This window comes from Schistocerca americana, chromosome 2, assembly GCF_021461395.2.
Source record: "Schistocerca americana isolate TAMUIC-IGC-003095 chromosome 2, iqSchAmer2.1, whole genome shotgun sequence".
In the NCBI taxonomy this organism is placed as follows: domain Eukaryota; kingdom Metazoa; phylum Arthropoda; class Insecta; order Orthoptera; family Acrididae; genus Schistocerca; species Schistocerca americana.
In genome coordinates, this window is record NC_060120.1 from 914,176,303 (window position 1) to 914,189,592 (window position 13,290).

The 13,290-nt window shown below is 45.1% G+C and overlaps 1 protein-coding gene across 1 annotated transcript in view; it reads left to right on the forward strand.

Annotated features, from left to right (window-relative positions):
* The window catches only part of LOC124594537 (probable G-protein coupled receptor CG31760), a 1,575,154-nt gene that overhangs the window by 1,294,916 nt on the left and 266,948 nt on the right, over positions 1-13,290 (forward strand). The window contains exons 5-6 of the mRNA XM_047132910.1: positions 3,619-3,755; positions 3,834-3,991. Of these exons, the coding sequence (XP_046988866.1) occupies positions 3,619-3,755; positions 3,834-3,991 (295 nt within the window). The remainder of the gene's footprint in view (positions 1-3,618; positions 3,756-3,833; positions 3,992-13,290) is intronic.

Below are 13,290 nucleotides of genomic sequence, written 5' to 3' on the forward strand. Positions count from 1 at the left end.
GAAACAACAGTTTTATTGTTTCCAGTGATTGTTTGTTTATTTCCACTCTTTTCAAAGGTTTAAACTGTCAATAAGCGACTTTATGAGGATTAATATGGCATGTGTGTGTTATGCTACGACTTTGGGGTAACCTGTCGCACTTTGTAAGTAGGCTGTTTAGGTTTTTTTATTGGTAACGCCACGTCTGTATAAAAATCACTGGCTGTGCTGTGTGCAGTCTGTGTCTAGTTTGCATTGTTGTCTGCCATTGTAGTGTTGGGCAGCGGCAGCTGGATGTGAACAGCGCGTAGCGTTGGCAGTTGGAGGTGAGCCGCCAGCAGTGGTGGATGTGGAGAGAGAAATGGCGGAGTTTTGATATTTGTAAAACTGGATGTTATGAACTCCTGTATATATTATGACTTTTGATGATATTAAGGTAAATACATTGTTTGTTCTCTATTAATATCTTTCATTTGCTATCTATCCCTATCAGTAGTTAGTGCCTTCCGTAGTTTGAATCTTTTATTTAGCTGGCAGTAGTGGCGCTCGCTGTACTGCAGTAGTTCGAGTAATGAAGATTTTTGTGAGGTAAGTGATTTCTGAAAGGTATAGTTTAATGTTACTCAGGGCCATTCTTTTGCAGGGATTTTTGAAAGTCAGATTGCGTTGCGCTAAAAATATTGTATGTCAGTTTAAGGACAGTCATGTATAAATGGTTCAAAGGGGACGTTTCAACTTAGACAGTGAAGAAAAATAAAACACTATTTTCTGCGAGCCTTGGATACTTGTCGCGTGCCATTGTAAAGTAATTGTTTTAAAGAGGTTCACGTCACTACACTTCCGTTTTCGAACTATCGACGTCAAAGGTATTAATGCAGGTCCCCGTGAGACCAGGTGAAATCCTTAAATCACTCAAAAATACGGAATTTTCTTGTATGTATCAAGCACGGAACCCAACAATTTCCGAAAAATCTAAGAACGGGTAATTCAGATCCCGTGCGGATATATGTGAAGAACGCACTTCCTGGGGTGGAAGTCAAGTGACCTTGTAGGATGACAGCCACCAGTAAAGTAAGGTCGTCATGCAAAACCTGAAGAATGCCCTTCCCAATTGAGGCAGAAGTCAAGTGATCTTGGAGGATGAAAACCACTTTTAAAGTAAGCTCGTCATTCAAAGACACCCATTAAAAAAAGCTTACTGGTTGCTTTGCGGCGCGGTATACGGCGTAAAACTGATACGAGACGATCATGTAACGTACCACCGCTTATATAATTCATGGTCATGAAATTGGGTGAATGTGCTAATTGCTTGTATGTTATCAACGGAGTAGTAAGAGTCAACGTGAAGAAGTCACAGAATGGCAGAAATGACTTCGCTTGATTGGATGTGAGGACGACCATAGCGTGAATGAAGCTGGCGATTTGGTGATGGACCAAAAATCCTTCTCATAATTATTTTCCCTGATACTTCTGAACTGTCTCTTTGATGATCCAGTACCAGGAACATTGCCTAGATGCATTCTGGTTACACTTCTGTTTTGCACTTGCTGATGAGCTCTTTCTGTCGTATACGTTGTTGGTTGTTATGAACGATCTTTCTGTTTTATGTATGCTAAATTTTTCTTACAGTTTTTGAAAAATTCTTTTTGCAAGATACTCGAACTTTCTGTCTTCTGTATTTAATCTTTGTTTCCATCTAAAACTTTTGTGCCTTTTGTGTGCTAGTGAGAAATTTAACTCTCTTCGCGGATTCTTAAACTTGTTCTACAACCCTGTTCCCAGAATCTGACTTGAGTTTCTTTATCTACTAGAGTTGCAGACGGTATAGCAGAATCACCCGCAAAAGAAAGCTGCTTTGCCTCAATACGTTTCAACCGTGAATTTACCTTCACAATCTTTTCTTAAAGAATTTACTTTATTTACTAGAGATTCATCAAGAACATTAACACATTTAATCGCACTATGTGAGCGTGGAAGTAGTTGTCAGTGGGTAACTGATGAAAACAAATTTCTTTCAACAAATGGAAATTTTATTCCTAAAAACCCTTTCTTTGTTTAAAAACAGATTTAAAAATTATAATCAAGTTACAATTTATTCAGAGGCAAAAATAGCAATTTTTTTTGACAGTATGAGCTTTCGGGCTGAGAACTTTGCCGCTCCCTTTTAAGACGGCCGTAGTCACGACCGCTCACACAACCTCTGAAGGACTACACTGGTGCAAATCTGCAACACACCAGATTACTTTAAACTAAAAATTTTAATCACTCACACAAACACATAAACTATGCACCCCTTAGGAGGGATGGAAATGGTACAAAACACTCACATTAAAAAAATTAGTTGCCACCGAAAGTGCAACTTGTTTTTAAAAGAAAACTCTTACGGTGGAAGGGTGGCAAATTTATATACTAAAATGACCATTTAAATAAAAACCCGTGAAATGCAGTCTTACATAAAATGTACAAACATGCTCTACATTACACATATACTGCCTCTCAAGATGATAGGCAAGATAAGAAACATATTTCAGGAATTTGGCCTTTACACCTTAAGCAATAAATTCGTTAACACCGGATCCGGCAAACATGACAGAGGCAGCTATTAACGTGCGGCAGAACGACAGACAGACAGACAGACAGACACTAACTGCCTAACAAATGCGGACGGGAGACAGATGAGGAAGCTGGGAACGAGAGACTGAGCAAGAAAACAAGTAGAATTTAACAAGTAAATGAAACAACATATCACGAATCCCTTCTAATAAACTGTGATGTCTGGCGAAGACCTGGCGCAGCACCCCCATATCGCTCTCTCGAACCGTCCGCTGCCAGCCGCTTCAACGGGCGCAGGAAGGCGCGCCGATCTCGCTTGTCACGCTCGCCCCGGCCAGACCGATGTCGTGGGTTGACTCCTGTTGCTCTCGTGTCAGCCGCGAAGCCACTATCCCTCGCTATTCGGCGGGGCCCACTGGACTGACGTGGCGACCTCACATGTGCCGACGCTCAAGACTGACAAGTCATCTTGTGCCTCAGTGCGGACAGCGTGGCTGCTGTTGTATGGACGACGCCTGAGACGTGGTGCTGGTGGTGTCATAGTGATTGTTTGTTTGCAGGCTGTGATGACTTAGGGACTATTTTACATTGTTGGCAGGCGTGATGAATACGCTGGTGCATATTCTGGTGATGCCTAACAGGCGTGTGGTGACGACGCGACTAAAGTCACTGGACGACGCCTCAGACTCAGTGCTAGTGGTGTCATCGTGACTGTTTACGGGCTGTGATGATTTAGGGACTACTTTACGTTGTTGACAGCCCTGCTGGGCGCGCTGGTGCGCAGCCTGGTGATGTTGCACCGGCACGTGGTGACAGCGTGGCTGCTGTTGTATGGACGACGCCTGAGACATGGTGCTGGTGGTGTCATAGTGATTGTTTGTTTGCAGGCTGTGATGACTTAGGGACTATTTTACATTGTTGGCAGGCGTGATGAATACGCTGGTATATATCCTGGTGATGCCTAATAGGCATTTGGTGACGGCGCGACTACAGTCGCTGGACGACGCCTCGGGCTCAGTGCTGGTGGTGTCATCGTGACTGTTTACGGGCTGTGATGATTTAGGGAGTATTTTACGTTGTTGACAGCCCTGCTGGACGCGCTGGTGCGCAGCCTGGTGATGTCGGACCGGCACGTGGTGGCGGCGCGGCTGCTGTCGCTGGATGACTCCTCCGGCTCGGTGCTGGCGGTGTCAGCGTGGCAGCGCGCCCGCGGCCCGGCGCCCGCGCTGGCGGGCCCGACTCGCGACGACGCCGCCCCCGTGGCTGGACGCCGCCCCGACGCACACCTGCCCTGGTTCGAGGACGCAGCCTCCAGTCCTGCACTCCGCTCGCCCAAGTTCGTGCCGTCGCCCGTGAACGCCTCGTACCGCGGCTGGTGGACCTACCCCTACTACTCGTGCCACGTGCGCCTCTGGCTCGTCTCCTACAGCATCGCCATTCAGCCCTCGTCGCACCGGGGGTGAGTTTGCGGCCGCTGCAGTGGTGCACAGCATGCATCACTGCGTTGTTTTCCAGCACGAGCCTTACTAAAAAAAAATTCGGTGCTTCACATATAGACTCTAAGGAAGGAAAAAACGACACACCATGAGGGACTTAGCCAAATAGAATGGAAATTGGATGATTTATTCAAGAGATAGATCTTCACAGACTGAACAAGTCAACAACGCATTGGTCCAAATGTTCAAATGTGTCTAAATTCCCATGGTGTGCGTACTGTAAGACCTTCGGTACACACACCATCAGATTATTTGACTTGTCGCTCTAACGAAGTAGGCGAGTGTCAGCAATATGTCTCGTGGTCTTATCGGGGCGTGTTTATCTTCTGCCGTTAGGTCAGACGATAGAAATGTCACTTCCACGCTTAGAGTAGCAGATTGACGGTGACCAACTTTAAACAGAACTTGATTAATTTTCACACACATTTATTAAAATAATAAAAATGATAGACATTACGTAACTTGATTCTGGATGCTGTTCACAATTGACAATCTGAAGTTCCTTTGGTCTTGGTACGTTAATCTTATTCTCACATATATCTGATACTTGACAAAGTATCTATACATTTATCTTCATGGCTATGTACAGGAATATGATAATCTTATTTGCGCAGAGTGAAACTTGACTATAGACTGGTACAGACTAAGGCAGACTAATGCAGACTGGTACAGACTAATGCAGACTGACTAATCGGAGGTCTGTACACTCGTTATAATACCTCGCGCGTTCAGGTATCACTGCACGAGAGTGATCCGCGAGGAGAAAAGGTTCTACATCAGCAGCAATCTCATTGACTGCGTTACATATTAACACGTGGATCGATGGAAGCAGAATTTGGTCCGTCTCTAAGACAGCGCCATCTCGTAGTGCGGAGACGAACGAGCGCTGCGCCTGCGCTGTTGTGCTTAGCGGGGCGCGCTCTCGTGGGAAAGTTGTCTACGCGCTGACTACGCGGAACTATGTACACAACAATTCCTAAGGGACCAAACTGCTGAGGTCGTCGGTCCATAGACTTACACACTACTTAAACTAACTTAAACTAACCTACGCTTAGGAAAAACACACACCCATGCCCGAGGGAGGACTCGAACCTCCGGCGTGAGGGACCGCACGATTCGTGACATGTCACCTCTAACCGCGCGGCCACTCCGCGTGGCCGTATTGGTCCACCTCTGCTCTTATGCAAGCAGTTATTCAGTTTGCCATTGATTGATAGACATGTTGAGTGTCTTCCTGAGGTATATCGTGCCAAATTCTGTCCAATTGGCGCGTAAGACCGTCAAAAATCCTAACTGGTTTCTACATCTACATCTACATTTATACTCCGCAAGCCACCCAACGGTGTGTGGCGGAGGGCAATTTACGTGCCACTGTCATTACCTACCTTTCCTGTTCCAGTCGCGTATGGTTCGCGGGAAGAACGACCGCCGGAAAGCCTCCGTGCACGCTCGAATCTCTCTAATTTTACATTCGTGATCCCCTCGGGAGGTGTAAGTAGAGGGAAGCAATATATTCGATACCTCATCCAGAAACGCACCCTCTCGAAACCTGGACAGCAAGCTACACCGCGATGCAGAGCGCCTCTCTTGCAGAGTCTGCCACTTGAGTTTGCTAAACATCTCCGTAACGCTATCACGGTTACCAAATAACGCTGTGACGAAACGCGCCGCTCTGCTTTGGATCTTCTCTGTGTCAACCCGACCTGGCACGGATCCCACACTGATGAGCAATACTCAAGTATAGGTCAAACGAGTGTTTTGTAAGCCACCTCCTTTGTTGATGGACTACATTTTCTAAGCACTCTCCCAATGAATCTCAACCTGGCACCCGACTTACCAACAATTAATTTTATACGATCATTCCACTTCAAATCGTTCCGTAAGCATACTCCCAGATATTTTACAGAAGTAACTGCTACCAGTGTTTCTTCCGCTATCATATAATCATACAATAAAGGATCCTTCTTTCTATGTATTCGCAATACATTACATTTGTCTATGTTAAGGGTCAGTTGCCACTCCCTGCACCAAGTGCCTATCCGCTGAAGATGTTCCTGCATTTTGCTGCAATTTTGTAATGCTGCAACTTCTCTGTATGCTACAGCATCATCCGCGAAAAGCCGCATGGAACTTCCGACACTATCTACTAGGTCATTTATACATATTGGGAAGTCAATGGTCCCATAACACTCCCCTGTGGCACGCCAGAGATTAGTTTAACGTCTGTAGACGTCTCTCCATTGAGAACAATATGCTGTGTTTGTGGGCCCTTCCTATAATGCTCCAAATGTTCTCAATTCGGGAGAGATCCGGCGAACTTGCTGGCCAAAGAACGGTTTGACAAGCATGACCACAAGCAGTAGAAACTCTCGCTGTGTGCGGGCGGGCAATATCATGCTGAAGTCTAAGCCCATTATGCCTTGTCGCGAAGGGCATCAAAACGGGACGTAGAATAACGTCGACGTACAGTTGGGTTGTAAAGATGCTGCAGATGACAACCAAGGAGGGACCTGCTGCGAAAATAAATGAGACCCCAGAACATCACTCCAGGTTGCCAGGCCTTACAGCTGGCTATGGTCAGGTTGGTAACGCAATGCTATAAGGAGCGTCTCCGGACATGTCTTCGCCGATCATCAGCGCTGAATTCGAAGTGATGATGATGAAGATGTTTGGTTTGTGGGGCGCGCAACTGCGCGGTTATCAGCACCCGTACAAATTCCCAACCTTTACTCAGTCCAAACTCGCCACTTTCATGACTGATGATGAAACAATGAGGACAACACAAACACCCAGTCACCTCGAGGCAGGTGAAAATCCATGAAGCCGCCGGGAATGGAAAACGGGACCCCGTGCTCGGGAAGCGAGAACGCGACGGCGAGACTACGTGCTGGGGACTCGAAGTGAGACACTGAAGACAATTCTATTCCAGTCAGTGAGTTTCCAGGTCGAATCGATTAACTGCAGTAAAGAAGTTTTAACTGACTTCTGCATTTAGCAGTATTTTTTATCTAAACACTTGTAAAGAGCAGCAAGTTAAAGCAACCGTTTCTCCTTATTAGAAATTTGGGAATACTTACTTCCTGACTCATTGGGGAAGTCTGTCTCCACTCGCGGGAGCTCTTATGACTGAGATAATTTGTGATTTTCTAATTCGACTGCCCAACTACGAATATTGTTACCTGTATTAAAGTGGTTAGGCATGTAATTTAAGCATTTAAGTATTTTCCGGTGTTTACCTACCTGCTGCTACCCGTAGAAGTGTTACCACTACTACATTGGGAAAGTAAGTTTCCAGTAACATCGCTTGCGAAACGCCTGAACGTCGATGTCCTAATACTTGCCAACAATTTAATCAGTTTAATCTGTAATAACCAAGTCACGCAGCGCTGCAGCACAGCCAGAGTACAGACGCATAAAGCTACTCACTAGCTGTCAGTTAACGTGGTATAGTTTCCTGGAAACCTCAAAATTATATTGAAAATTGGTCATTTAGTAATCTGTGTGCCCGTAAGTGCAGCTATGCGTTGAATGTAAAAGAGTACGTCAGTCCGCAACGTCTCTTGCCACCGTTAGAAGCATCAATGCAGTTTACGCTACTTCGGAATCGTAGCTCAGTTGATCCATTAAATTTTACGCGTGCAGCCGCATAAATTGTATTTTTCTCGGAATATTTTAGGCGTATACCTTCCAGTCATCTTCAGATTGAGCCTACGGACTGTCGCTACAGCAGTCGCTCCATCCCTTTAAACCCACTGACTGTCCATCTACGCATGCGGCCTCTGGTACGTACGAGGGCATGCTGAAAAGTAATGCCCCAAAATGTTTTACATGAAAACTATTCAAGTTTTTTTAATAAAGCGAACGTTCGCCAACTCTATTCTTCATGTCTACAAGTTCATTTCTAGATATAGTCACTCTGGCGACGAACACATTTCTGCCAACGAGAGATCAGTTTTTTGATACCGTCAATGTAGAGTTTTTGACTCGGCTGATGGAGCCATAACCTCACTTCTGCTTGCACCACTTCATCACTCTCAAAGTGAACTCCTCGATGGTGTCCTTTAAGTTTCGCAAACAGATGGAAATCGAATGGGGCCAAGTCAGGACTGCTTGGAGGATAATCGATGACGGTGAACCCAAGAGGTCGTACTGATGCCGCAGCCCTCGTGTGTGGTCTAGCATTGTCATGACGCCGAAGGAGGTGCTCCATGTCTCAACGAACTCTTCGAATTCGAAACTTGACTACAGCATGCTTTTCTCGCACACCGAAGTAGTTACGTTACACACCACCTTGACACATCCCATAGTTCGAAGCCATCTAGCAACAGAGGGCTGCAAACATGTGAACATGAAGGACAACGAGGTAGAATGTTATTAACGTTTGTTTCATTTAAAAATCTATAAGAGTTTTCACGTAAAAATTGGGAGGTACTACTTTTCAGCAACCTCTTGTTGCTCGGCGGCAAAAAAGGATGCATAACTGAATTTGTGGCTACGTGGTTGATTCATGCTGGGATATCGATGTATCATTATGAGCTGCACTGGATGGATGTCTCTGCAAGTTTATTAAATAATGCATCGGATTCCATTATACGTCCGAATTGAAACTGCTATCTCTGTTAATTAAATTCTTCGCCAAATGAGTTTCAGCTTCCTCTTTCACCGCCGAGTCGCAAAAAGATGAACACTAGAATTTCGATACTTTCATACCTCCTTTAGTGACGCCGTCGTTTCAGTGCCCTTCCACAATCGATTTATTGGGCCTTAATGGCTTGGTATGCCTACGGTGTTGCGGGCAACTGTAATGAATGAAATATGTATGAAAAGTCACACCCGCAGGGGATCTGATAAACCTCAGCGTTTCCGAGCATCATGTCATATTTGACGTAAAGCAAACGTGCTACTGTCTCCGGTGGATGGCGAAAAATCACTTTCTCTTTGAGCTTGGTAAAGATTTGTCCTGTTCTAGACAACAGACTTCCCTCATTTGTCAGGAAAGCCTGGTCACGGCACAATACCCCACCCATTAATCACCAATACGAATACCCTCCTGCGCTATTATATCCATATTCCACCTTCCATACACTTTCATGCCTTATCCATCCTCTCCTAGCAGAATTTCAATCAGCTCCCTCTCCCCAATGATGAAATCCATCCCTCTTGCCAACACCTGTCACAATGTTTCTCCTCACACCATGCTTCCATCTATATCTCTCCACCTCCCTCACTTTGAATCACTACCTACGATTCCACAGGGCACCGTAATCATACACATCATTCCATCTGCGCCACAACTGTGATCATTTTCATGCAACAACATAGTCACTATTACACCATAGCATCATTCGCATTATCATTAATGAGTATATTTTAACTTTAATATAATGTCTTCTGTAAACTTTTGTAAAGTTATCAGTGTTGTCCAGAAAGAAATAAAGTCTGTAGGATCTGTGAGCTCGTTATAATGATGGCCTAAGGCTATATGGTCGAAATATTAGGAGAAGAAATAGAATTTTGAAGCTGCACACTAGAAATTTAATGCATCAGCCGTTGCTCCTCGAAAACACGAACATGCTCATAGCTCAATTGTTTGACAAACAGTTTTACCATTGGAAGCTTGTGATGATTTCTTGACTGAAAAGAAAATAATGTATCGTCACTTTCAACAAACGGAAAGAAAATTCGTTAAGAAACGTTTCGAGTCTCCGCCATTCAGCCTGCAACATTCATCTACACTCCTGGAAATGGAAAAAAGAACACATTGACACCGGTGAGTCAGACCCACCATACTTGCTCCGGACACTGTGAGAGGGCAGTACAAGCAATGATCACACGCACGGCACAGCGGACACACCAGGAACCGCGGTGTTGGCCGTCGAATGGCGCTAGCTGCGCAGCATTTGTGCACCGCCGCCGTCAGTGTCAGCCAGTTTGCCGTGGCATACGGAGCTCCATCGCAGTCTTTAACACTGGTAGCATGCCGCGACAGCGTGGACGTGAACCGTATGTGCAGTTGACGGACTTTGAGCGAGGGCGTATAGTGGGCATGCGGGAGGCCGTGTGGACGTACCGCCGAATTGCTCAACACGTGGGGCGTGAGGTCTCCACAGTACATCGATGTTGTCGCCAGTGGTCGGCGGAAGGTGCACGTGCCCGTCGACCTGGGACCGGACCGCAGCGATGCACGCCAAGACCGTAGGATCCTACGCAGTGCCGTAGGGGACCGCACCGCCACTTCCCAGCAAATTAGGGACACTGTTGCTCCTGGGGTATCGGCGAGGACCATTCGCAACCGTCTCCATGAAGCTGGGCTACGGTCCCGCACACGCCCCAACATCGTGCAGCCCGCCTCCAGTGGTGTCGCGACAGGCGTGAATGGAGGGACGAATGGAGACGTGTCGTCTTCAGCGATGAGAGTCGCTTCTGCCTTGGTGCCAATGATGGTCGTATGCGTGTTTGGCGCCGTGCAGGTGAGCGCCACAATCAGGACTGCATACGACCGAGGCACACAGGGCCAACACCCGGCATCATGGTGTGGGGAGCGATCTCCTACACTGGCCACTGGTGATCGTCGAGGGGACACTGAATAGTGCACGGTACATCCAAACCGTCATCGAAACCATCGTTCTACCATTCCTAGACCGGCAAGGGAACTTGCTGTTCCAACAGGACAATGCACGTCCGCATGTATCCCGTGCCACCCAACGTGCTCTAGAAGGTGTAAGTCAACTACCCTGGCCAGCAAGATCTCCGGATCTGTCCCCCATTGAGCATGTTTGGGACTGGATGAAGCGTCGTCTCACGCGGTCTGCACGTCCAGCAGGAACGCTGGTCCAACTGAGGCGCAAGGTGGAAATGGCATGGCAAGCCGTTCCACAGGACTACATCCAGCATCTCTACGATCGTCTCCATGGGAGAATAGCAGCCTGCATTGCTGCGAAAGGTGGATATACACTGTACTAGTGCCGACATTGTGCATGCTCTGTTGCCTGTGTCTATGTGCCTGTGGTTCTGTCGGTGTGATCATGTGATGTATCTGACCCCAGGAATGTGTCAATAAAGTTTCCCCTTCCTGGGACAATGAATTCACGGTGTTCTTATTTCAGTTTCCAGGAGTGTATAATGTCGATGCTGAGTATAATACTTGCAAATATTCCATATAGTGTAGCTGATAATATAAAGTCTTTGAAATTTGCACGCTTGAAAAACCTCTGCTTTCTAATACGACTGTTGTTCTCTCTCATTCTGTAAATATGCAAAAAATTGCTCTTCACTTCAACAGAAAGAGACTCCCACACATTACTTTCATGTCCATTTCTGCCGAGAAACTCATCATTTCTTATCAATCCACTTAATTTTCAACAAAATTTTGTTATATCTTACCTCAAATGCTTCTTCTTCTTTTCCAGTTTCCCTGCAATTCATGAATGACTTCCATGCAATACTGTATTCAAGACGTGCATTCTCACAAATTTCTTCTTAAGAACCAGTCCTATATTTTGTTTGTATCCTGTTTCGATATACAATCTGAACGGGAGAGGAGAAAGACTGCATTTCTGGATAACGCAGCCGGATCCGAACATTTTGCTCTTGGTCTTATATTCTTGTTGTTCCTTCTAGTTACTCATAGGGATTGTATATTATCTATATTTCTCTACAGTATATACTCTACAATCTATCATTCTCTGTACTGTTTAAACATTCTTCTGATGATTTCAAACGTCTTCTATCACTTATCGAACACTTTTTCTTCATCGATAAACCCTATGAAGCTGTGTTGATTTTTTCGAAGCCTTCCTTCCGTTATCGACCACAATGACTGAAGTTGCCCTTACCTTTTCTAAGGCCAAACTGATCGCCATGTAATAGATTCTTAATTAAGTCACATCAGTCATTTAAAACATATGAACCATTGTACAACGACGATCTTACTGTACATTTATTAATCTTGCAAGGACATAATAGAATCTCTAAAATCGCATAACCTGAATATATAATTTTACCTCAAGAACAATCTAAATCGAAAAATAAATGGACTATCTTTATCACAAAATTTATAAAAGCATACTGAAACATGGGACTTAGAGAAGGCAGGATTCGGTGTGGACGGGGCCTTACTCAGTTACCGCTGGTTGCTCAGTTTTTTTTTTTTTATTTGAATCACGTACACTTTGTTTGGAACCAATCGCAAATGAGGTTGACAATAAGAAACAGTTATCGCATTTGACTGTTAAGACACAACGTGTAACAAAAAATTCTTAAGCAAGTTGCACTCACGGCTGAAGGCCTTATTGATCAGAGATTCAAATTATTTGTCGGCTGGAGGCCCCAATAGTAATAACTCAAAAACAATTTGGCAGCTGAAGACGTGGGTAGCAAATTCTTAAAAACAGTTAAACTTCTGCAAGAGATACTAAAATACTTTTTTTTCAAAAAACAATCATCAAAATTTCACTATTAAGGGACAATATATAATTAAAAATTCTGAAGACAAAGTGCATTTATGGCTGAAGGCCTTATTGACAAGAAATTCAAATCACTTGTCGGCTCAAGGCCCCAATAGTAGTAGCTCAAAATTAAAATATTTTGTTAAAGAAACAATCATCACAATCTGATCAAACCAAGAGAGAAATGGGCCTCAGACAGTGTTCCAAGGATCGGCCTGGGAAAGTCGCTCAACTTCGTAAACGATGAGACAGGCAGCTAAGAGCTGTATTCACTTAACCAGATGGCAACTCCAACTAGTGACAGTTTCAACGCAGACCATAACTCTTGCAAAACCTACCTAACGTCTGATAACCAACACAACGATAAAATAACCCAGGCAAGGTGGAAGCGGCAGACAGCAATGCGTCTTCAGAATCCGGTGTTTAGAACATCCAGAAGCAGAAGGAACCACTACGACCAAAGTAGTCCAAAAGAAACAAAATATCCGAAGCACAATCAAGGAGGCTGTCGAACCACACACCTTACCAGACAGCAGCGGCAAGGCGAAGAAAGGTACACTGCCGCAAAAATACGCTAACCTCCAGGGCAGGTAACTGGGGTGTTAGCGGCAACTTCGTCAATAAACACAAGGAATTCAATGATTAATAATAAGTCGAGGATGGCTAATAAATTTCGCCAACTCCAAACACTCCACTCATTGCTCTCGTCTCAGTGACCCTGCGAGCAGCAAAGCGCGAACAAACGGCGTGATCTCAAAATAGTGGAGGTTTCACTACTGGGTTAATGTTCACTCAACTCAAACGTCTTGGTTCCG